This window comes from Podarcis tiliguerta (assembly GCF_965153285.1).
Source record: "Podarcis tiliguerta genome assembly, chromosome: 4".
NCBI lineage: Eukaryota > Metazoa > Chordata > Lepidosauria > Squamata > Lacertidae > Podarcis > Podarcis tiliguerta.
In genome coordinates, this window is record NC_139537.1 from 15456485 (window position 1) to 15483152 (window position 26668).

A 26668-nucleotide genomic window follows, 5' to 3' on the forward strand; every position below is an offset into this window, starting at 1 on the left:
TGTAGTTGATTGTGAACACAATGGAAAATCTTCCCACACCTATAAAACACCTGGGTGAAGATGAAGCCATTTCTGAGAAACTTTCGACTAGACAGAGGAAAAGAAATTAATAACACCGTAATTCAAATAGCCACAATGGCCAATGATTAAAATAACTGACAATTCAATGCTATACATTTAGCATACAAATCCAGTATAAACTATAATATAGGACACAAGTTTCATTCTTTGTTCAATCCACTTGCATAGAGGCCTTCAAGGTGAAAATCTCAATTTCCTTTTCCTTTTTTTTTTTAAGAATCCAGGGACATCAGTGAGCTGTCAGTGACTTAATCATACCTCTGTCAGGTCAAACAGCAAAGAGTAAAATGGACTTGCCAGTTAATCCTTACTGAAATCAGCAGATAGCAGTGCTTAGGAAAAACTGAAAATGCATTGTGAAATCCTTTCAGGTTTTGTCTTTTCATCCTTCAGCCAACTTTGCTGGCCTACATTTCCCCTCACTTTGGGATGGTGTAATTGACCAGGTTCATACCTTCAGGCTCATGGCAGGTGAATCTGTCGATTTTGGCTTCTCTCATTAAGTTCGGCTCACCTCGTTTCAACATCTGTTTGAAATCGTTTTTAAATTTCACATGAAAATTTGTCACATCTCCACTAACATAGACATTTTTCTTTGTAGTTTTGTGTAATACACACCTTTTACCTAATATACACATGTTTGTGTAATATAAAAAAGGTAAAGGTACCCCTGCCCGTACGGGCCAGTCTTGCCAGACTCTAGGGTTGTGCGCTCATCTCACTCTATAGGCCAGGAGCCAGCGCTGTCCGCAGACACTTCCGGGTCACGTGGCCAGCGTGACAAGCTGCATCTGGCGAGCCAGCGCAGCACACGGAACGCTGTTTACCTTCCCACTGGTAAGCGGTCCCTATTTATCTACTTGCACCCGGAGGTGCTTTCGAACTGCTAGGTTGGCAGGCGCTGGGACCGAACTACGGGAGCACACCCCGCCGCGGGGATTCGAACCGCCAACCATGCGATCGGCAAGTCCTAGGCGCTGAGGTTTTACCCACAGCGCCACCCGCGTCCCTTGTGTAATATATACTTGATCTATTATTTCACTTTAACAATAAAAACATAAATAAATTAAGGCCAGTGCAGATACAGACTGAGATAACCACCTCCACTTGAAAGGCTTGTTGCAAAAGGAAGGTCTACAATAGGAAGAATAACAGTAGTTTCCCCCAATAGTGCATCTCCGTATGTTGTTTTCACTAACGTGCATTTTGGTGCACAATTCTCCTAATGTACACAAATTCATACACAACTTTTGGCTGGAGAACTGTATCACAAAATACAAAGAAGTGTGGATTCTGAAGGAAAGCTGCAATTTTTTTTTAAAAAAAATGCGTTTTGGTGCAGGAAATGGGTCACATTAAATCGTGAAGCAAACCAATTTTTCCTCCCCGTCTTCTTCTGGGTCCTACAGAACCGTGTACTCAATTGGTCAATATTCAGCCACCCTATTATAGTTACCAAAGCAAGAGAAAGGGAGAAATAGCCCTTGACCCACATACAGGGGGGATTCCAGAAAACATAGTTTGGTGCAGTGAATTATTTATTATTGGTTTTATTTAAAACACTTCTGTCCTGACCTTCAGAACTGTCAGGGTGGTTTCTAATAATTCATAAAGCACCTGTTTGCAGCTGTAAAAGGCAGCGCTGAACATTATCAGAGCAGAAGTTTAAAAACGCAATAAGAGATTAAAAACCCAGGTTCATGGAAAGGTTATATGTCAGGCACCAAGGGACACGGGTGGCGCTGTGGGTTAAGCCTAGGACTTGCTGATCAGAAGGTCGGCGGTTCGAATCCCCATGGCAGGGTGAGCTCCCGTTGCTCGGTCCCTGCTCCTGCCAACCTAGCAGTTCGAAAGCACGTCAAAGTGCAAGTAGATAAATAGGTACCACTCTGGTGGGAAGGTAAACAACGTTTCCATGCACTGCTCTGGTTTGCCAGAAGCAGCTAAGTCATGCTGGCCACATGACCCAGAAGCTGTACGCCAGCTCCCTTGGCCAGTAAAGCGAGATAAGCGCCGCAACCCCAGAGTCGGTCATGACTGGACCTAATGGTCAGGGGACTCTTTACCTTTATATGACAGGCACCAGGTGAGCTTGCCTGGGAAGAGAGTTCCACAAGCATGGTGCCACAACCCAAAAAGGCTTCCCTCATTTCTGATAATGTGGGCACCAATCAGAGGGTCTCCATGGATGATCATATGAGAGAAGGTGCCCCCTCATGCCAGGTTGCAAGCTGTTTGAAAGATAAGCACCAGCACTTTGAAAAATTTGCAAATTGTCTTCACTTGTCTCCAGAAAGTACAAACAGCAGGCCATAACCACATATTGTAGCTGTGAATCCCATTGGTTTGGGCAAGTGCCCTTTCTTGATCAGATCAAGATATACCAAGATGAAGGAGTGACAACCTTTTGCTTCTCCAGGCAAATGATTTCCACATGTCTATAGGGTCTATCTTTTCCTTTTGAGAACCATTGGCCTAAAATAACGAGTTGATCTTTCTCTATACTCCTCCGTCTGGCAGTTCCTCTCTTCCCTTGGTCATGAAAACTCATTTCTTACTCTGAAGTGTGTGGTTTTATTTTTTAAAAAAATACTACTCAAGTGCACCTTAAGGTTTATTATTTAGGAGAGCTTAATGGCATTAGCATATCAACACCCCTGGAATGGGTACGAAAAATAATGGTTAAAGCTGTATTTTACAATGAAGGCAAGAAGATAAATCAATAAAATAGCCGGGGTGACGTTTAATCACCAGAGAAGGAGGGGGAAAGACATTTATTATGCATTAATGTGTGACAGCTCCCTTATCAGCAGCTCGGTGGCAGAAACTGGAGATTCCAGGCTGTCTTATAATTATGTAAAATGCCCTATCGAGGCTTTTAAAAGGAAATCTTCTTATCCATGGCCCAATGACAAATGGATGCTTTGTGCTGGTGCATGTCTGTCCTCTCACAGAGGGCTTCTTTCTGAGGTGGGATGGAGTGCCAACTTGCATAAAATATTGTAGGGGGCCAGGTAAGTCCCACCCCACATAATCGATCACAGGATGCGGTGCGCACACACAATTTGAATGGGAACGTCCATCAACATTGTGGGGGCCTGGCCTCCTCAAATATTTTATTGTGGGGGCCAAAGCCCCCATGGCCGGTAGGAGTTGGCTCCTATGACATCCACACGAACATGTCAGGGCTTTTGTCAGCAGTAGTCCATTGCCTGTCTGCACAGTTGAGTCATAAACTCAAATTGGCCAGTCAATTGCCCACTTTGTGCTGTTAATCTGAGGATGTCTCAAAGAGGGGTGAGGTCAGAAGTCTTTCTGTGACAGTTCTTTTGGTTCCAGTTCTTATATTACTGTACTTTAAGATAGGGAATTCCACCATTTCTGCATAAACCTCGTGCCCAGCTCATCCTTACATGAGGATTTAGAAGCTATTTGCAGGCTGCGTACCCTGCTTGGCCTCTGTGTGAATAGGATGCTTGGATAGATGGGTCTTTGGCTTGATCCAACAGGATTATTCTTATGTCCTTAAAGGTAAAGGTACCCCTGCCTGTACGGGCCAGTCTTGACAGACTCTAGGGTTGTGCGCCCATCTCACTTAAGAGGCCGGGGGCCAGCGCTGTCCAGAGACACTTCCGGGTCACGTGGCCAGCGTGACATCGCTGCTCTGGCGAGCCAGAGTCGCACACAGAAATGCCGTTTACCTTCCCGCTAGTAAGCGGTCCCTATTTATCTACTTGCACCCGAGAGTGCTTTCGAACTGCTAGGTTGGCAGGCACTGGGACTGAACAACGGGAGCGCACCCCGCCACGGGGATTCGAACCGCCGACTTTTCGATCGGCAAGTCCTAGGCGCTGAGGCTTTAACCCACAGCGCCACCTGCGTCCCTGATCAGTATCTCTGATTTCTGGAAGAAGAAAAATTAATACATAATTTTATTAGTTTTTTAACATATCAGCTAAGAAACATACTTTTATTAAAAACAGTTATTAAACATACTTTTAGATCTTATTCAATTTTTTTTACTTCCATCAATCCTGTCTGAAAATTTTCCAGTCTAATCTCTTAGTATGCATTTCTTATTTTCCCTATTACATTTCTGGTTTCCCTATTACTCTGGTTTCTCTTCAGATCGTATAAATCTTTCACCTTTTTCCCTATTACATTTCAAACTCATAACCAATATCTCTATCTTTTTCTACTTTGTAACACTTCGTATATTTCTCCTTACAAAACTTCTTGTAGTCCTACTAGTGTAATTTGTTGATTACAGTTGATCTTCAAATAATTCATATACTTCTTCCACTCTTCTGTAAATCTCTGGTCCCGCAGGTTTCGAATCCTTCCTATCATTTGTCCAATTCTGCATAGTCCATTAATTTCATCTGCCATTCTTCTTTCATCGGAATTTCTTCTTGTTTCCATTTCTGGGCTAACAATACTCCTGCCGCAGTTGTTGCATATAAAAATAATTAAATATCTTGCCTAGATTTCTGCAATTTTTACAAAACAAGGAAAGGTATATCAGAACTGGTCCTCTGTAGCCTGGTCTCTTCTGCAGTCACTGGGGTCACTAACATCAGTATTCAAAATCTGCTTGTGTGTCCTTAGTGTTGTGCTTTACTGAAATTCTCTCTTCCGTCTCCAAGGGTCCATATCTGTAATTGAACCTCTGGACTATGAAACGTGCAAGGATTTCTTCCTAGTCATCGAAGCCAAAGATGGGGGCAGTCCTGCGCTAAGCGCCGTGGCAACAGTGAATATAAATGTGACAGACGTTAATGATAACGCTCCGAGATTTAGCCAAGAAGTCTACAGTTCCGTCATCAGCGAGGATGCCTCAGTAGGCGATTCATTGATAACGGTGAGTTGAGAAACGTTTACCATATTGTTACGCCAGCTTCGAGCCAGTGTGATCAAATCCTTGCCTAGGTTTCCATGAAGTGTTTATGTTTTTTATTGGTGAGGAATTTCAATAACTTTAAAAGTACAACAGAACCCCTGGCAGGGATTCTGTTTCTTGTACAGCACTGTCAGGAGTCACTAAGACAAGATCTTGAAGGGTCCCTAATATATATCCCTAATATACAAGCCATTTTGGGCAACTCTGCAAGGAGATGGCTGAAACTGTTGCATTACCATAACTCCACCCACTCAGTGCATTACTTTTTCCATTCGGGTTATAAATACTTTGGAGTCGTGCCTGTCACAGTCTGGGTAAAGACCTGGTTTGCCTATGTCGTTCTCTCCATAACTGGAGACAGGGCTCCACTATTACTGCAAAAATGGAGCAAACCAAAATGTATTTACTGGTCTTCTGCTGATACATTTTAAATTGGGTCTCCAACCTCTTTCCAGCCTCTAGTCATATCCGGTCACCACCCTCTAGCCCACTGATGCAAAATACAAACCTCACTTTCAGTGCTTTCTAAAGGACTAGCCTTTAGTTTTTCATAATTCGTTCCAGATATTTGCATCCTGCCTTCTGTTGGAACATCAGAGTTGTGAGCACTAACATTAAGAAAAATGAATTCTGCAGCTAAAATCAATGATTGCAAAAGATAGATATAGATGCATGCACACACACACACACACACACACTATATATATATATATATATATGAATATGAATGAAACAGCACAGGTTTCTGATTTAGGCTACAATCTTATGCCCGTTTGCCTGGGAGTAAGCCTCATTTAATTCAGTGGGGCTTACTTTTGAATGGGTGTGAAAATGCACTATTAAAATAGAAGGAATCTGATCTTTACAAAAGAATAACGGTATAAGTGTTGGCAACTCATAGAGGAAGGAGCACCTTTCATACAAATTTTCCAGTCTCTCTGCACATCTCATTCCCAGGCCTGTCTGGGCCTCCCGCAAGATCTGACACATCATTTCCCTCTGTGCTTCAGTCTAAGTCTGCAGAGCTTTGTGACCTGACTGCTCCGGTTCCATGCCCCGGAACTGTCAAGCACCTAACAAAAATGTTCTTGTTGAGCATTAATAGCAAGAAGCAGCAGCGTTATATTCCCTAAGATTTGCACAGAACATGCATAGATTTCATCCCTTTTGTAGTAGCGCTGAAGTCTCGTGCTGGGGAAATACAAGCCATTTTATGCATTGGAATGGTGTTATTTAATAAAGTGTGTAAGCATGTGTATCTAGTGAATAATTGTGCCATGGAATTTGTTTATGCATGAATCCGTATTTCTCACATTCGTTTCTTCCTCCCCATCCCCCTCCTCCCAAAAGCTGATAGCTGAAGACCTTGACAGTCCTCCCAATGGGCAGATCCATTTTTCCATAATCAATGGAGATCGGAACAATGAGTTTTCAATTGATCCCAGCTTGGGACTTATAAAGGTTAAGAAGAGATTGGACCGAGAAAGGGTAAGGCCACCTCAGGTTCATTGCTTTTCCACTTCCACATAATATTTCCGCATGCTAGCTTTGCTTACGATTACGGGCATCAGTGTTTAAATGACCCTCTTGCAACAGTATAATTATCACAAGAAAATACTTCAGAATTTATATATCTTGTTTTCGATCAGCCCTAATGTATCAATTCTACTACCACCCCACCGCTCTGCTTCTCTGATGGCCATACTAACCCGGTGTGGGGAGAGAACCTTCTCCAGGCTAAAGGACATATTCCATTCTGGGCAACTTTCCGAGGAAACCCTCCAGGAGGTGGGCGGGGCCAGAGGCGAAACTGGGCGGGGCAACTAACACATTTACACAGCCCTCTCTGTCCTCCCCATACAGGCAAGCTGGAGGCATTAACAGAGGTCAAGGATACATTCCAGCCGGATGAAACCTCCTAGGGTATTAAGCGGTCCCAGTGAGAGGTGTGGCCTAGCCCAAGGGACAGAAAGAGATGCCTGGAGGGTCACAACTGGCCCTCCCCTCACTGAATGGCGTTGGGGTGGTTCTCCTTAGTGCATAGTTCATTTATTATTATTATTATTATTATTATTATTATTAATACCCCACCCTCCCCAGCCAGAGTCGGGCTCAGGGCGACTAACACCAATAAAATCACCGTAAAACCGTAAACATAATAGGGGGAAAAGAGAAAGGGGGGAAACCAATTTAAAATACAGGTTAAAATGCAATTTAAAATGCAGCCTCATTTTAAAATAGCCGATAAATCAAGACCATAAGGGGAGGGGAACAGAAGGGTCAGACTGAGTCCAAACCAAAGGCCAGGCTAATGAAGCTAATGGGGTTTAGCTTTCAAATAAATACAGATAGGATAGTACTGCGCCTTTGACTATCTCTCGATTGCAACCTCTCAGAGTTTCAATGCTCCTTCTTCTTAAAACAAAACAAAAAATAGGCCCCTGCATGTGAAAGCTAGCACTCCAGGCAGAAGACGAGGATCTGTTAGATTTGCATATACAGGGAAATGTACGTTTGTTGGTTATATATGAGGGCATCTAAAAAATGTGACTTTCCCTGGCATTCTGCAGTCCCAGAGAGGGCTTTGCACTTTTTCTGCATATATGACTGGTAAGAACCCAAGAATGCAAGTTCCAGTTTCACAAGTGCATTTGAGTGGCGTGATGCCAGGAACTAGTGCTTGACTGCCACTGCTCACAGGATTGGGCTCAAGGCTTCAGTTTTTAACCAAAGGGGCACTCAGGCTGGTAGCTATGCTGGATGTGGTTTTAGTAACGCCTTTTGAAATCCATTCCTGTGCCTAAGTTTATTTCTGACGCTTATGAAGCTTAAAATTGCTTCCTGTGCACAACTTATAGTTACATTTATAATGGCTGCTACTAGATTTCTTATGCAAGGAGCTGTATTGTTTATTTTTTTTAAGTGTCCCATTATCTGCAGCTTGTATCATCTGGCGCAGTAATTTCGATGCCACAGAGCCATTATGGTTATGGATTGCCTTATTTTAGAAAGCAGAATCTGAGATGCACTGCAGCAGTAGACATGGAAACACAGATATATAAAGGCCAGAGAATGCAATGAGGCCTTGTGTTAGAATACATGGCGTGCAATAAAAGTTTCTAAGGAACTCATGAATCAGCTGAGGTGGTAGCGTGGACTGTACCACTTCAGTTTTCTGGTGGGGTGTGTGATTCTTAATACTCACCTCCACAGGGCAGACAGGTGGGCAATTCTCATATGAAGAGTTCATTTTTTTTATTATGTATGTATGTATTACATTGGCTATTTGAGGACTGTGCATTATCCAATCAACAGCTGTTTTGGCACTGGGTTTTTTAAATAAATAAATAAATAAATAAAATCTGCATGATCTTCCTGTGAGTATGGCCTAAAACAGGAATGAGCATGTTGTTGACACAGCGCCACGCAGCCAATCCATTTTGGGTATATTAAAATTTGCATGCCAATTCAAAGTGAGGACTGTGTTTCTCCTTAACACAACAGTATTTTTTTTACAATCGTCCCCAAATTACTGAAAGAGCGAATGTTTTTCTCAACTGACAAAAGCTTTAGAGAGACGCTGTCCCTTTTCTGAATAAGCCAACTCCACACTGTTATCTGCTTCCCTGGAGGTGCTTTTGTTGTTGTTGTTTTACACAGAGGACCAATCAGACAGATGAATTTGCCACCTGGCTCATTAAATGGCACAGTCTCTATTCTGTCCGCACAAAATTCCACCCATCCATTGCTACCTCATTCAGTTCCACATGCAAACCTATGCAGATAGTAGCAAATCCAAGGTGGAATTTCGAAGGCTTTTCAAGCTGATTTAAAGATGTAATGTATTATTATTATTATTTTGCAGGTTTCTGGATACTCGTTAGTCATACAGGCAAGAGACAGTGGGACTCCTCCTCTGTCGGCATCTGTGACGGTCAACGTTGACATTTCTGACGTGAACGATAACAGCCCTGTATTTACACCTGCCAACTATACAGCTGTGATTCAAGTAAGTTTGGTCCTGAACATCAGAAAGAAAATCTCCAGTCCTAATCTGATGCTTTAGGTACGATTTAAGTGGCTTATCAGCACTGAATTATCTCTTCTGCCCCTACCCCCCAGAAAGGATAAGAACATTATTCCTTAGCTCTTAGTAACAGGTCTTATGTTTGCAGTGATAAGGAACCATCTGGGTCCTTTGCAGCATTTTATGACTGATTTGCATAAGTAGCAGTTTAATAGCTAGAGGCCCACATATACCTAAGAGCACCTCCATGTAAGTCCCTGTGGTGGAGTTGAGAAACCTGTGGCCTCCATACACTGTTGGACTCCCAATTCTCATCAGCCCCATGTGCAGTGATAAGAGCTCATTGGCATTGGAGTTCAGTAGCATCTGGGGGTGCCCCACTCCTGGCCTGGGAAGTGAAGGATGTGACCTAGGGAAGACTTGGTCTTCCGAGTCAGAAACAAACCACACTTTCAGAAGCCAAAGCCACAACTGTTCTTCGAAATTCACACTTCTCTTCACATTGCATTGCAGTTCTCCAGGCTAGTAATGCATACAGATATGTACATGTTAGCAGAAAGTGTTCTATTTTTGCTCTTCTTCTTCTTCCCCACCCATCTGGCTGGGATATAAAATGCATTATGTTAGGGGAAATATCTTAGCAAAAGTCTGTAATTGCTGGTGAAATTAAAAAAATCCATTATAATTGGGATAATTGGTTAGCAAAAATCTGTATATTTGGCAAATTTGCACACAAACGTGTGTATATTGCGAAACATTCACTGATGAATTTTCATGAGGAGAGGACTTAAAAACAAACAAAAAAACTGCAAACTGATGCAGAAATGTGAATGAAGAACCAAATTTAAGGCTGGAGAAATAGAAACTGAGGGAAACGGATATTGACAGAGTCTCCCATCCCTGCTTGGGAGTCAGAAGTGCTGTTTCAGCACTTCCAATTTTCACAGTTGTGTTTGGCAAACTGTACTTTGCTCCTGTTTGGCTTGCACTCGTACAGCAACACACAGCTGAATGATGAAAGAGAAACAAGTGCACGTCTGCTTCTTGAAGTTGCTTGCTCTGTTGTCCACATTCACATGTATGCTTCCAGCAAGCGTAGTTTTCTCCAGCAGTACCTCTGTAGTTTCTGCACTGCCTACCCAGTTTACGCCCGACATGGGTCTGTTGTGGGGACAGTACAGATGCAAATTACTTTGTCACTGCAGTGAATAGAGTCTAAAGAAAGTAACAGCCAACAGAGGCCTAAAATCAAAGGGGTGCTCCCTCCTCCTTTTTTGGTGATAAAATATCACTGACAATTCACTCTCCTTTAATTCACCCCAAAATGTGTTATCCTTAGTGTAGGTGTGACTACATCCCTAATTAAAAATTATCTATCTTGCTGTGAATTGGGAGTGGGCAATATGTGGTTCTTCAGTTGTTGCTGAGCTCTCAGGTCCTACCAACCCCTGGCTAACATGGCCAGTGGTCAAGGATGATGGGAGTTGTAGTTCAACAACATCTGGGAGTTCAAAGGTTGCCCACCCCTGCTCCATATAGACATCAGAACAATCCCATCAGTACAAATAAGCAAGCCTAACAGGCATTTTGCTACAACTTGCTCTTATGCAGAATCAAAGTGGGAGATTTTTTTGCAGCCAAACAAAAGAACCCTCATAAAAAAAACAACCCACATTCGTATGCATTCTGTGCAGCAGGCAAAAATGTATTGAGATGTATAATTAAAACCCTTTTCTTAACATATACACTGTGTGTATGCACAAAGGAAAATAAACCAGTGGGAACAAGCATTCTGCAGCTGGTGGTGACAGACAAAGACTCTCTGCACAATGGACCCCCTTTCACCTTTTCCATCTTGACGGGTAATGAAGGCGAAGAGTTTGCATTGGACCAGCAAGGCGTCTTACGATCTGCAGTCGTCTTCAAGTACAGGGAAGCAACTGAATATGTGCTCTGCATTCAGGTACTGTTCTCTTCGTACACAAAAGTGTTGGGGAATAGTTCTCATGGCAAACTGTCGTCCTCCCATTAGGCCTGTGTGCCATCTTTCTGATTTCACCCCCTTGTACTGTGCACAAAATTGTGTATTTTATTACCCACTTTTAATTCTGTAGAGATGGCTAATTAACCAGATACCTTACAAAACCGTTCACGTTAAATGGAATTTGGGAGCTGGTTAACATTAATGATGCAGGATTTTAATTATTGTTGTTGTTGTCACACATGTAGGCAAGGCCACTGTTTTACTGTGTAAGCAGGAAGGACCAGAACTCGGCTGCCAAAAAGAGCATGCATTTTGCAAATGTTCCCTGATCTAATTACATAAAAGGGACAGAGATCACACAGGCTGTTAGGCCTCTGTGTATACATCCTGTTTTGCAATCTGCATATGCAGTGTGCAAGTAGCTCTGCCCATTTGGGAAGAGGGTAATCTTTGCAAAAATAGTAAGGGGCCAGGGGAACTGTCCACTTGCTACCCTCCAACCCAAACTATTGAGGGGAAGATGAATTTCTCATGAATTTCTCCCAGGTTCCAGTTCCAACAATTCAGGAAGAGTCATAACACAATCCTAAGTGTGAAACGCAGGTACTCGTAATTAATTCCCACTGAGTTTGCTGAGTCTCACTTCCTAGTAAGCGTATTTAGGATTGTAGCCTTGGGCCAAGTTTCAAAGCTAATGTGGGCTGCACAACGAACACTGATAGAGAAACTTGGCAGATTTACCTGTGCATGTGTGTTTCCTTATTACAGTGGTGCCCCGCAAGACGAATGCCTCGCAAGACGGAAAACCCGCAAGATGAAAGGGTTTTCCGTTTTGGAGGCGCTTCGCAAGACGAATTTCCCTATGGGCTTGCTTCGCAAGACGAAAATGACGAAAATTTTTGAGGTTTTTTTTCCGCTCCCCAACCCCTTTTTCTGAAGCGCTAAGCTGCTAATAGCCTTTTAGCAGCTAAACCGCTAATCCCTTAAGTCTTAAAAAGCCGTTTTTAGCCCTTAAACTGCCAATAGCGCTAATAGCGCTAATCCGCTAATGGGCTTGCTTCGCAAGATGAAAAAACCGCAAGACAAAAAGACTCGCGGAACGGATTCTTTTCGTCTTGCGAGGCACCACTGTACTTTAAAACTGTTTATTTGGGATCGGAGTTTGTACTGCAAAGACTCTGAAGTTCTTCCAGAAAATGGAGTGCTCGGATCTTCATCGACCATTATTTGAAGTAACGGTGTGTTTTGTTTTGCAATTTTATCATGCATCAAACTAGGCAAAGGATTCTGGAAAACCTCAGCAGGTATCCCACACCTATATCCAAATCCGGGTCATCGAAGAAAGTATCCACAAGCCAACGGCCATCCCTCTGGAGATCTTTATTGTCACTATGGAAGACGACTTCCCAGGAGGCGTCATCGGGAAGATACACGCGACGGACCAAGACATGTACGACATCCTCACGTACGGCCTGAAGTCCGAGCAGAAAAGTTTGTTCAAGGTCAACAACCACGATGGGAAGATCATTGCCCTGGGCGGGTTGGATAGCGGGAAGTACATCCTGAATGTATCCGTCAGCGACGGGAGATTCCAGGTGCCCATGGACGTGACGGTCCACGTGGAGCAGCTGATGCAGGAAATGCTTCAGAACACGGTCACCATCCGTTTCGAGAACGTCTCCCCCGAGGATTTTGTGGGGCTCCATATGCACGGCTTCAGGCGCACCCTGCGCAACGCCGTTCTCACCCAGAAGCAAGACAGCTTGCACATCATCAGTATTCAGCCCGTGGCGGGCACCAACCAGCTCGACATGCTGTTTGCGGTTCAGATGCACACGGGCGGCTTCTATAAGCCTGCCTACTTGATTCAGAAGCTCACCAATGCAAGGCGACACTTGGAAAATGTGATCCGCGTCTCAGCTATACTGGAGAAGAATTGCTCCGGATTGGATTGTCAGGAGCAGCACTGCGAGCAAAGCCTGTCTATTGATTCCCATTCCCTGATGACCTACAGCACAGCGCGGATTAGTTTTGTGTGTCCCCGATTCTTCCGAAACGTACGCTGCTCTTGTAATGGTGAGTGGTTTTGCCTGCCCCCCCTCTCTCCTGCCTCCACCAATCCCATTCCTCCCCGTCCTCACATCGGAGCATAGTTTTTATTTCTCTAACACCAGCCAGTTCAGTTCAGTTAGTTTAAAAAGGGCCTTTGGAAAATGTACAGCTGAGAATCGATTTCTCACGCTCAGCAGGAATGGCTGGCGTTTATTGATGTCAAATGGGAGCTGGTGAACCTTGACCTCTGTGGAACAAAGCTGTCCAAAGTTTCCAGGGGCAGTCCAGTCAAAGGGATCCATAAACCTCGTGCCACGAAGAAAGGTTATAGGGCTTTCCAGCCAAATCTGTGGGGGCATGAAGGGTGGCTGCGGAAGAACAGCCCCAGACTGTATTCAGTATTTTCAAATAGAAGGTGACATTTGACCCAAGTGATAAAGTTAAAAAGGGCTTGTCTCATTCCCTTTTTTTTTGCTGGAGTAATGAAAACCAAAAAAAGCATTTCATTAAGTAATTAGTAGCAAAGGAGGGTTCTTGACCTTCTTTTTCAGCCTGTGCTCAATGCTATGCTAAGGATGTAGCTCCTCCCACCCCCTTTAACAAACCACCTTGTGAGAATGTGATCTGAAAGTCTTGTACCATTCTTGAAGGGGGTGCGGTTATCATTGCTGTGGAATACTGCACATTTGCTTTCTATTAAAATTAAGCATCATTTACGTATGTGCCAAAGTTTTGGGGTGCTGCTTTATTTTATTAGAATTAACACTCTGGGGAGTGAGCATCGCAGGGAGGAGAGGCTTGGAAACATACCCACAAAAAATGACTCGTTCATCTGCAGGAAAATTTTGCTAGCTTGGTGGGGTCTGGCAGAGAAGGGACCAAGAGCTCTGTCTCCCCTCCAGTAATTTGCTGTACAGTGGTACCTCGGGTTAAGAACTTAATTCGTTCTGGAAGTCCGTTCTTAACCTGAAACTGTTCTTAACCTGAAGCACCACTTCAGCTAATGGGGCCTCCCGCTGCTGCTGCTGCTGCGCCGCCGGAGTACGATTTCTGTTCTCATCCTGAAGCACAGTTCTGAACCCGAGATTGTATTCTTTTAATTTACAGTGGTACTTTGGGTTACAACCACCGTACAGTCATACCTCAGGTTAAAGTTGCTTCAGGTTGAGCATTTTCAGGTTGCACGGAAGTGAAATTGTATCTGGTGTTTACGGAGTACAGTGGTACCTCGGGTTACAGACGCTTCAGGTTACAGACTCCGCTAACCCAGAAATAGTACCTCCGGAACGAATTAAGTTCTTAACCTGAGGTACCACTGTATTTCTATGCTGGACACGGAGAAGAGAGCTTCCCTCCTCTGACAGCCCACTCAATTTCCATGCCAGACACAGTGGAAGGATGGAGTGCTCCTTCCCAACCACACTTCTGAATACTAGTGGCTGCGAATCACAACTGGAGAGAGCGGTGTTGCACTCAGATCCTGTTTGTGGGCTTCCCATAGGCATGTGGTTGGCAGGATGCTGGACTAGGTGGGCTTTGGGTCTGTGCATCATTACCTTGCTCACTCACCTGAATGGAATTCATGCATTCACCTACATAGAATCATAGAATAGAATCATAGAGTTGGAAGAGACCACAAGGGCCATCGAGTCCAACCCCCTGCCAAGCAGGAAACACCATCAGAGCACTCCTGACATATGGTTGTCAAGCCTCTGCTTAAAGACCTCCAAAGAAGGAGATTCCACCACACTCCTTGGCAGCAAATTCCCCTGTCAAACAGCTCTTACTGTCAGGAAGTTCTTCCTAATGTTTAGGTGGAATCTTCTTTCTTGTAGTTTGGATCCATTGCTCCGTGTCCGCTTCTCTGGAGCAGCAGAAAACAACCTTTCTCCCTCCTAAACAACCTTTTGTTGGTTTCTGTTTTCCTTCACTGTGCAGCGAAAGGGCTTGTCACGAGACAGGTGTTTACATTCCACAGTCTGTACTGTACTGTTGGAGTTTCTCACGGGAAAGGGAGACTGGATGTGACGTACACTGGTTTCCTGTTTTTCACTGTGTTGTTTTCTCTCCAAGCTGTCGAGGAGAGAGGATGCTTTTCTGCTCCGGCAGAGGCAAGATGTCTTTCTGTAATATAACTGCTTTGAACTGTAAATAAAGCAACCAAGAGTATGCAGCACGTACTCCTCATCCTTCCGCTGGGCACGGAACTCTGCTTTAACCAACACGTGGTTATGGGCTCCAGAAGTCGGATCGGAGTGCCGGCAAAGGATCGGAATGCAGAGGGACAGATCGGATTGGAATCTGCTCTGCGCATAAACATGATTGATGAGGTATGTTGCTACTGCTCCGGGCAGCCTGCCAGCTTCTAGTTAATGGCTTTATGGCTGGACTTTGAACTTTTAAAGCCGTTTTGCCGGGAATAGGAAAATGGCTCCCAGGCTCAAGTTACTATGCTGGGGAAATCGAAAGTAACTTTTAAGTGCGCTTTTGGAATAAAGCAGGTGCAGCAGTGACGCAGCAAGATTTAAAGCAGCATATATGACGCTGAAGGCTAATGCCAGAGTCATGATGGCCCTTCAGGATGCTTGTGGGATTCCTAAGCTCAACAAGAAAAATTATGCCGACTGGGTTTTGTATGCAGAGGCAATTCTGCGGAAAGAGGGTTTGTTTGAGGTCATTACAGAAACCCCCCCAGCTCCAGTTACAGATGCATGGAAAGTTAAGGATTCCAAAGCACGGGGAACACTTACATTGATAGTATCCCCAGAAGAGCTCTGTCTATTGCGTGATAAGACCTCAGCCAGAGAAATTTGGGATTCTTTGAGAGAGGCTCACTTAAGGACAGAAGCTGGATCTACTATGTTTTACTTTAACAAGCTGCATAATATGGCTCTTGCTGAAGGTGGAGATGTGCGTTTACATCTGATGGAGATGCAAAATCTGAGACATGAGCTGCAACAGAGAGGACTCAACTTTCCAGAGGCTGTGTATTCTTTCATGATACTACAATCTTTGGGTTCAGGTTGGGAGTCTGTTGCAACCCAGATTGCTGTGCAGCCAACAGCTCAGCTAACAGTGGACTTTGTTACTGCCGTGGTGTTAAATGAAGCAGATCGCCGGGGTGCTAGCTGCATGGGCAAGGGGGAGTCTTCACAGACGTCATCCCATAGTGCAGTGGAACCACCAGATGGCGCCAAAGCTTTGAAGGCAGTGAAATGCTACTCGTGTGGACGTCTAGGCCATATGAAGAGGGAATGCAGATATCCCAGGGCCAAGACAGAGCAGCGCAGCGAAAGCTCATCGCGTGGAAAAGGCCGAGGCAAAGGCAAAGGTCCGGTGTCTAGGACAACGCAGCACAAGGCTATGGTTTCACGCTTCACTCCAAAGGTTGCAGAGGTCCAGAAGACGTCTAGATCTTTCTTCGTTGTTGATTCGGCGGCGACCCACCACATGTGCAACGATAAGAGACTTTTTGTGTCTTTTACACCGCAGGAAGGTGCGATTCACCAGGCGGATGACCACACTATTCCCAGTAAAGGCTACGGAACTGTTGTTCTTCACAGTTTGGACTTATCGATACAGAATGTCCTTTACGTGCCAGACGCCAAACATAATCTGCTCAGCGTTGGACAACTGAATGAGCGGAACATTGACGTTTCCTTCAAGAACAAGAAGTGCATCATCACAAAGAAAAATGACTATGAATTGCATGCTGAATATGTTGATCGTTTGTTTGTTTTGTATTATGATGATGTTGTGCAGGATAACACTTGTTGCATTGCAGGTTCTAACAAAAGTTTGCATGCAGGATGTATTCATGATTTTCGTCGAAAATTTGGTCATTTGCATTTTGAGGCAGTATCTAAAATGCCTGCCTTGGTTGAAGGTATGACTATTAGACCCTGCAGGTACCACATGAAGTGCAAAGCATGCGCAGCAAACAAGGTGAAAATGGCTGCGAAAGGTAAGGTGTCTAGTAGGCAAGCTACGGAACCATACCAGATTATTCATGCTGATTTGGTTGGACCACTAGCGCCCTCTTTGGGTGGAAATAGGTACTTCATGGTTCTCATTGACGCATTTTCTAGATATATTTTTGTGTACAATCTCAAGCAGAAATCAGAGGCTTTTCCTAGGTTCAAGGAATTCTGTGCTTGGTTGGAAAATGTGCATGGTAAGAAGATAAAGACTCTTTTCAGTGATCGCGGGGGAGAATTCACTTCTCAGCAGTTTGAAGCTTTTCTGACTGAGAAAGGAATTCAACACGATTTGTCTAGTCCTCGCTCGCCATGGCAGAATGGACTTGCGGAACGGGCAAATCAGACATTGCTTCAAGGGTTAAAAACCTTGCTGCATGATGCCAATCTTCCAGAGAGTTATTGGGCCGAATCTCTCTCGTGTTTTGTTTACAGTTACAATCGCAGGTTATCTTCAGCGATTGGTTGTACCCCCTATGAGAAGATGTTTGGCAAGAAGCCATACATCAAACACATGAAAATTTTTGGTTCTGACATGTGGGTTCATTCACCACAAAATTCAAAGTTAGACAAGCGTGGATTGCATGGTATCTTTCTAGGTTATCAGAAAGGGTCTTACAGAATAATGATGACTGACTCTAAGACAATTAAGCTCACGAGAAGTGTTGAATACAATGCAAAGTGGGGGGAGAATGTGGGAATTTTCCAATGTTATCCTGATGACAGTGATGAGACTGAGGATAGTCAGAAGCAACCACAACAACCCACACCCACTGATGAAGATTCTGAGTCTGAATCTGAAACTGAATCGGGTGATTCAGAGGATTTCAAGAGTGCGAAAGCCTCTATGCGACCCTCTGAAAGCTCTGATCAAGAATTGGAAGAACCATTGTTCACAATAGGTCGCTTTTCTCCTAAGAAGGAAGAGGAGAGTGTTGAAGACTTAAGGCTAATTCGTAGGTCACAGAGAGCCACAAAAGGCAAACCTCCAAAGAGATTTGCTGATGAATTTGCTACGATAGCAGTAACAGCTGTTAAAAGCTCCAAGAAGGTATTTGAACCTTCAAGTTTCCAAGAAATCCAGGGTTTGGATTCAAAGGAAGCTGAACCATGGTTAAATGCCATGAAGGCTGAGCTTGATTCCTTGGAAAGGAACAAAACATGGGAGCTAGTTCCAGTAGTTCCAGGAATGAAACTGCTTGGAAGCAAATGGGTCTTCAAAGCGAAGACTGATCAAAATGGCAAGATAGTCAGACACAAAGCCAGATTGGTAGCCAGAGGTTTTGCACAAGTACCAGGTGAAGACTATCACGAGATCTACTCACCCACAGTGAGATATGAAAGCATTAGGCTTATGCTCAAGCTAGCTGCAGAGGAAAATCTACACATTAGTCACCATGATATTAATACAGCTTTTCTGTACGGATCTCTGGATGAATCACTTTATATGCTTCCACCTGATGGCGTACAGGTAAAACAGGGATTTGTTTGTGCTCTGAAGAAATCCCTTTATGGTCTCAAACAAAGTGCACGGTGTTGGCACACAAAACTCACTGAAGTATTGTTTTCTCTAGGTTTTCAGCAAGGGAAAGCTGATCCATGTGTATTTGTCAAAGAGGAGGGGCAAAAGAAACTGTACTGTTTGTTTTATGTTGATGATTTATTATTCTTTTGGAAAGATGTCGCAATGTACAATAACGCCCTAGCTCAACTGAAAGAGCACTTTGACATGAAAGATCTTGGTGAGGTAAACAACTACCTATCTCTGGAAATAGAAAGAGATCAAGATGGTAACATTCTAGTACACCAGTCACGGAAAATTGCTGATGTGTTAAGCAAACTAAACCTGATGGATGCTAACCCTGTAGACACACCGATGACAACAGGTTATCAGGTAGATGACACTGGAGAAGCATTTTCTGACTCTACACTGTACAGAAGTGTGCTAGGCAAGCTAAACTTCATTGCCAGATGTTCAAGACCAGACATTGCTGTTAGCTGTAATTTGCTAAGCAGACAAGTCAACAATCCTAGTGTCAAGGATTGGAAAGCTCTGAAACGCATAGCGCGGTATTTGAAAGGCACTATGCATTACAGACTGAGATTTAACAATCAGAAGTCTGGTGGTCTTGAGATATTTGCAGATGCAAGTTTTGGAAGTGACACTGAAGACAGGAAAAGTACGTCTGGAGTTTGCTACATGTACAATCAGGGTCTGTTTGATTGGTCATGCAAGAAGCAAACAACAGTTAGCTTAAGTACTTGTGAAGCTGAACTGAATGCACTGTCTTATTCACTTAAGGATTGTGAATGGTTGATACAATTGTGCAAAGATATGAAAATTCCTGTCAAATGTCCAATCCAGGTTTACCAGGACAACAAAGCATGTTTGGCTTTGCTGAAGTCTGAAGGTTGTAAGCAAAGCACGAAGCACTTGCAATTAAAATTGCAGCATGCTAGGGAATGTATTCAGAAGGGACTCGTAACGGTGTCCTATATGCCAGGTAATAAAATTCCTGCTGATGTATTATCCAAGATTGTATCAGGGGATCAACACTGTACCTATGTGCAGAAGTTGGGTTTGTACTGATATTGTACGAACACGCTGCCCAGTGATGTTCACAGAAAGGGGGAGGATGTTGGTTTCTGTTTTCCTTCACTGTGCAGCGAAAGGGCTTGTCACGAGACAGGTGTTTACATTCCACAGTCTGTACTGTACTGTTGGAGTTTCTCACGGGAAAGGGAGACTGGATGTGACGTACACTGGTTTCCTGTTTTTCACTGTGTTGTTTTCTCTCCAAGCTGTCGAGGAGAGAGGATGCTTTTCTGCTCCGGCAGAGGCAAGATGTCTTTCTGTAATATAACTGCTTTGAACTGTAAATAAAGCAACCAAGAGTATGCAGCACGTACTCCTCATCCTTCCGCTGGGCACGGAACTCTGCTTTAACCAACACCTTTCTCCCTCCCTCCATGCAATTTCTTATCCCCCTATGGCTACCAGGTGAGTGTATAAATCCAAGGCTACAGGTCTGATAAATAAATGGTCAGCTTGCAGCTCAAGAAAGCAGAAGAAAAAAGGCTTGCACCTTCTTGAAATTTGTATTTTACTAGGAATGCTATTCCCACTGGCAGATGCCATGGTTATTCACTATTTATTCAGGCCAGCTGTGCAGCAATTTTACCTAGTTTACCTTGATTAGCAAACTGAGTTATCAAAACACTGCGTAGTCCGAAAGACAGGAAAGCAAGGGTTTGGGCATCTCCAGGGGTTTGGAACTTTGATTCAGGTTGGACAGCATCCAGATATGTAGGTGATTCTGTCCAAATCTTTAGGCTACAATCCATAAAGTTTAATTTTTCAGTCTTCTGAACTAATCCCACTGACTGTAATGAAATTTTTTCAGAAGCATGTTTACCCAGCCAGATGCCTCAGTGAGACTGGGTCCAGTGTGTTTGTTTCCCCTCTCTGGTAATGTTAATGTCCATAAGGTAGGGTTTTCGCCTACATCCACAGAAGTAAACAAAATGTGACTTAAAATGTGTTCATCTAACCAGAATCAATTAAATCCTGCGGATCTTGCACATCAATGCTGTTGGTTATATTCCCTTTCAACCAGTGATTAATGGTGAAATGCAATACCTTTTCTTAATAAATTTTTCCTCCATGTCCGATGCCTACCTTAGTTCCCACCCACCCCACTTATGGGCATGCCTCATACCCAGGCAGCCCATGTAGTATTGCCTAGTTATGGTATTGTTTAATGTTGCTCTCCAGGTGTCATTAGACTTTCCGGCCCCATCATTTCTGATCATGCTGACTGAAGCAATTGCAAGTTCGAGTCCCGACAAAATTGAGTCACAGGCTCCCCAGCCTCTGCTTTTAGAGACTTACAGTTTTGGTGGTTAAGAGTTTACTTCTCCCACCGACAATTCTGAGAGCCATAGTTAGAAGGGAGAATTCATGGTGGTGGAAACTAAGGAGTCAGTAATGTGACATTGATGTAACCGTTCAGGAACTTTGCTGACACCGTAACACAGTATACAATATAGTTTAAATACCAGTTGCCACAAGTCAGTATTAGCATTGACAGAATGTCACTCTAAAGCATGACAGCAGTTAGTTTTCCTGTCTAGAAAATAAAATATAAGATGCAACCGGGGCTAGGGCAGGAGGAGAAAGCAGTACTTTGGGTTTTCTAGTCTTATTTTCTAGCTTGACACTCTGAAAGAAGCAATCAGTCGCTTGAACCTTACACTCCACTACAACTCCAGTAATCTAATAATAAGCATCCAGTTTTGAAAAGTGATTGGTGTTCCTGTTCCTGCTGGTAGGCTGTGTCTGCACATGACATAGTAGCCAAATCTCTTAATAATAATACTTAGCAAAAGGCACTTCCTAGGTGTTCAGAGCGCTTTGTATAGACTGCCTTAGTAATCCTCACAACAGCCCAGCAGCATGGATCGGTAGTTTTGTTTTTCTCCATCTTATCGTCACTGTGAATATTTGGGGCTGAGCTGAGATTTCGTGCAGGGAGTTTACAGCTCACCCCACTGTATTGCACCAGCTCTGACATGGCGTGGCGTGCAAAGAACAGTCGACGTACTGAGCCAGAAGCGATCTACCTTTGGGTGATGTAGCAGCCACACCAGTTTTGGCACCATGTAGATGCTGCCATCCTGATAATAGCATTTGCTTACACACTGGTATGTATCCACGATGGTGGGTGGATTCTGCACTGCCCAGTTGAGCGTTAATGCATATCCAGTTTATTGGCGCTTTGCTATTTTAACAGCATCATTCTCTGGTTTTAGTGTGTAGTGCATATGGACCTTCTCTATACCGCTTCTTCACGTTTGCCTTGTGTTCAGTTTCCTCCATTTTCACAGTTCCAAATCATGTACCTGTGTGGAAAGCAATCTTCACCATGTGTTTTGCTTTGTGCATTCGTATGATCTTATTTGTAATGGTAGCCAGTGCCCAATCCATGTCAAACTGATCTACACAACTTTCTGCAGACATCTGAAGGCAGCCCTGTATCGGGAAGTTCTTAATGTTTGACATTTTGCTGTGTTTTTGTTATGTTGGAAGACACTCAGAGTGGCTGGGGCAACCCAGTCAAATGGGTGGGGTATAAGTAATAAGTGGTGATTATGATGGATCATTCAGATGAACCACTTGGTTGTTCAGTTGGTGGTGACCATAGTGATCATCACCATGGAAAAGATGTCAAAAAGACGACACCTAAATCTGCAAGTATTGTCAGGATTGAACACTGATTCTGGTATTTTGCCATAGCAATCTTAGATGGAAAGGAAGTCCATCTTCCCATTCCAGCTCATTGTACTAGCTCAAGATTTTAGGGACACGTTTGCAACCTGCATATATTCCCATTGGATATTTGAATTTAATTTCATTTTCCAAACACATAGAAATATGCACAGCAAGCGAACATAAATATGTGTAGATTGGTGGACAAACTTAAAAGCAAAGCGATAAAATAAATGAGTTATATCTGGGCCTTATTTTGCCAGACCCTAACCCTATTAAAGATTCCATCCCAATAAATAAAATCATTGAGTGACAGCCAGCCAAGTCCTACTCAGAGCAGACCTACTGACGTCAGTGGGTCTACTCTGAGTAGGACCACTCATTAGATATCACTTATCTTCTTTTATCCCAGCTTAACCTCACAGCAGACCTTGGGGTAGCTTAAGCTGAGATATCGTGACTTGCCTACTGGGGTGTGATGAGCTCTGTGGCCACACAGGAATTTGACCCCCTCACCTCTCCAATCCAAGATGAGGTTGAGTCTACCCTGTGTACTACACTTGCTCTCCAACTAATTGTCACATTTATTCGTTTCTAAAATCAGATGGATCCATCCCATCATATTAAAGAGACTTGATACATTGGCTGACCCTCTACTTTATATCTGTAGTCCAGAAGCACAGTCCTGTTCCTGTTCCTGTTCCTGTTCCCGCAGGGGAGTGTCATCTGTTTATTTTGGGGTTGCCTAGAGATTGTATATTTGTTGGTTCTAATTGCGGGAAGAAACAAAGAACAGCGGGCGGTGGGGGGCGGAGGATATGCTGGACTTCAGAGCAGAGACTCAAGCCTGGGCTATAAATCCCCAAAGGTGGATAATGTCCTGGTGAGTGCTTTAGTGGCTTTTGGTCCCTGCCATTGTGAAATCACCCTGAAAATGCATGTTAGCCAGGAGCAAGGCAATAAGACAAGATTTGTAGCTTGGGGCCCTTATATCCACAAAGGCAGACATAAAGAACCCTCTCCAGAGCTTCAATATTTTAAAAGTTTTGTGACAGCTATAAAATCCACCTACAGAAGCTTGAATAAAAAGTTGAAATGCCTGTAGTTTATCTGTCAGGAACGCTCTTACAGTTTGATGGGAACGCTGGCTTGCGCTGAATAGTGGCTTTGTGCAAGGACTAGGCAGCAGTGCCAGAGCTGAAGCGGCGTCACAGTATTGGCAGAACGGGATGGAGCCATCCAATGTGGCCCCAGTTGCTTGGCGGAGAACACCTCTTGACGATTAAAAATAAGAAAAGAATCGGAAGAAGCACACGATAGCACTAGCAGTTGTGGCTCCTGGCATTTACACTTAGGTGCCCTTCTGCTTTTGCCACAGTGCTGCCGTCGTGGCAGAGGCCCGGGGTAACTGCTGATTTAATGAAACCCTAGTTCTGCCATCGGGACGTGGGTGGCGCTGTGGGTTAAACCACAGAGCCTAGGACTTGCCGATCAGAAGGTCAGCGGTTTGAATCCCCGTGACGGTGTGAGCTCCCGTTGCTTGGTCCCAGCTCCTGCCAACCTAGCAGTTCGAAAGCACAAAGTGCAAGTAGATAAATAGGTACCGCTCCGGCGGGAAGGTAAACGCTGGTTCCGTGTGCTGCTCTGGTTCGCCAGAAGCGGCTTGGTCATGCTGGCCACATGACCCGGAAGCTGTACGCCGGCTCCCTCTGACAATAAAGCAAGATGAGCGCCGCAACCCCAGAGTCGGTCACGACTGGACCTAATGGTCAGGGGTCCCTTTACCTTTACCTTTAGTCCTGCCATCGCATCCTAGCACCAGCTCGTTGTGCGCAAGCTGGGACTACATTGCTGAAAAGAGCCCAAATGTATATCCAACCCAGCAGCAGAGCACACATTTTGGATGCAGATTTTATTTACTATAGTAATTCAGCACATTTTATAGCCCCTGCCAATAAGGGGAGGCCAATAAGCTGCCTAGCTAGGCAGGGTTGCTCTACAGCCTGGGCTCCCAAACTTGGGTCTGCAGCTGTTTTGGGAGTACAGTTACTATCATTGCTGACCACTGATCCTGATAGCTAGGAATGATGGGTGCTGCAGTCTAGAAATAGCTGGAGACCAAAGTATTGGAAACCCTGCTCTGACCCCTACAAGACATCACAGCCCTGGGAACAGTTCTGCCTTAGTGGCTCGCCACTCATCCTAAAGTTCATGGTTCCAGCCCTGGTAGCTCCTGACAATGGGTACATCTGCCACTGGGCAGCTGATAAATGTATCTGTTTTGTGTCGACTCAGTTCAGCAACCTAAATGTCATTTGCTTCCTTGGAGAATCGGGAGGCTCATCACAAAAGGGTCAGAAAATAGCCACCTTGAGCATCTCAACCAACTACAGGAACCTTTTCAGTCACATGCCTTTGTGAAATACCCATGTGCATCTCTGGCTGATTGATGGTTTATGACCCATTTGTAGCTCAGCCAAAGCATCGATGAGTTTCTTTGGGGTGTTTTTTGGCTAGCGTGGAGGGTTGTGGTTCACTTGGGGTCTTGCTACTGTAGGATCTGAAGGCCTCTGCCATCACAGAGATTACCTGAGACAGTTTGCCTGCGCACCTGTCAGTTTATATGAACTTTGTAGCTCAGGCCCACACACCTTGTGCCTCATCAAACAGAATACAGCCCGTGAGCCGTGAGTGAAAGCCCAGCAAGAGTTTGACATCACACACCCACACACTGCTGTTTGTGCTGCCTGCCTAGGCCCGGAATGCCCTAGTGCATGACTGGTGAGCTGTGTTTGGCTTGCTGGGTCATGCAGGCCTGTCGCATTAAATTATAAGCTTCTTCCCACATGTCTCTGGGCTTCATGGGGAGTTTATTCTGCCTGGAGTGGGAATCAGCCGAAACATGGCAAAGATTGATTACAAGGCTGTGTATTGATTTTATTGCTTGGTGTCAGAGATTTCACCAGAGGTTAAAAGGTTGTGAAAACATGCGGTGCCTTGTTCCAAACTCTCAGCAGGCTTGTCTTCCAACAAGCTTATGTATATTCATGAGTCCTGCAGCTTTTTTGCCCAAGTGACTTGTCTATCTGTCAGCCGCGGAGAGGCTTGTTGAAAATTATCGCCTGACATGACATAAAATTTAATTGTGTTCTGAGGACAAATAACCTGTGCATACAGATCTCTGCGCAAGTGCCTAGGCGATACATAGATACATTGAAAGAGCCAGTGGACTCAGATGGACAATTGGGAACACCAGAAGATACTATTTCAACTGCTCTGCAATTTTTAGCAGAGCCTTATATCACTGCAGCCAAGTTATCCACGCATTTTAAAATACACATAAAACAACAAAATAGCGAGAATAAGGATTTCCTCCAGCCCTGAAAGAGAAGCCCTGATTTTTAACCATGTGCTGCTGGTGATGTTTAAAAGAAGCAAGCAGAATAGAAAGAAAAGAACCTTGAGATGAGAATGTGAAATAACAGGATAAATGATTCCATGACTGCCGTGCTATGTGCTCAAGGTATGAAAAGCTTCACCTGCTGGTTTTTTGCAACTCAAGCCGGTTTTGCAACTCAAGCAGGTGTGGAGAACCTGTGGCCCTCCAGATGCCGTGGGTTCCAACACCCATCAGCCCCAGCCGGATGGCCAGTGATGAAGGATGATGGGAGTTGTAGTCTAGAAACACCTGAATGGCCACAGGTTGCCTCCCACTGTGCTGTACACACAGGAGCAGGCTGGCAGTACTACCTGCCACCGGCATCCCCTGAGCCAAATATGGTCACCTGAACTGGTGATATTTGGCCCCACAATGGCTAACTCTAAACGCAAAAGAGGGGTGAAGATTAATATTATTTGGGGCAATGGAAGGTGAGTACAGTCATACCTCATGTTACGTTTGCTTCAGGTTGCGCGTTTTCAGGTTGCGTCCCGCTGCGACCCAGAAGTACCGGAAAGGGTTACTTTTGGGTTTCGGCGCATGCGCACAAGCACTAAATCGTGCATGCACGCAAGCACCAAATCACACCACACACCTATGCAGATACAGCGCTTCAGGTTGTGCTTTTTTCATGTTGCGAACGGGCCTCTGGAACGGATCCCGTTCGCAACCAGAGGTACCACTGTATATACTCAATGGGAGGAGACAGCATGTTGGTCATTTTCCATTTCAGATTCATCCTCTGGCCGGACAGCCTGCTTGTCAAGGCTTTTTGTTGTTATGATGCAAGCCTCCATAATGTGAAGGTGTCCTACACAGTGCTGTGAACTTAAGACCAAACCTGGTATAAGATTTTCCATTGTGGCTCGTATATTCCCATATTGCGCCCAGCACTGTACATTGTTTGTAAGAATTTCCACGCATCGTTTTGCACGGCGG

General features: G+C 44.3%; 1 protein-coding gene across 1 annotated transcript in view; it reads left to right on the top strand.

Annotated features, from left to right (window-relative positions):
* The window catches only part of FAT3 (FAT atypical cadherin 3), a 462771-nt gene that overhangs the window by 396744 nt on the left and 39359 nt on the right, over positions 1 to 26668 (top strand). The window contains exons 17-21 of the mRNA XM_083439019.1: positions 4728 to 4942; positions 6332 to 6469; positions 8847 to 8990; positions 10774 to 10971; positions 12270 to 13068. Coding sequence (XP_083295145.1) covers positions 4728 to 4942; positions 6332 to 6469; positions 8847 to 8990; positions 10774 to 10971; positions 12270 to 13068 — 1494 coding nt within the window. The remainder of the gene's footprint in view (positions 1 to 4727; positions 4943 to 6331; positions 6470 to 8846; positions 8991 to 10773; positions 10972 to 12269; positions 13069 to 26668) is intronic.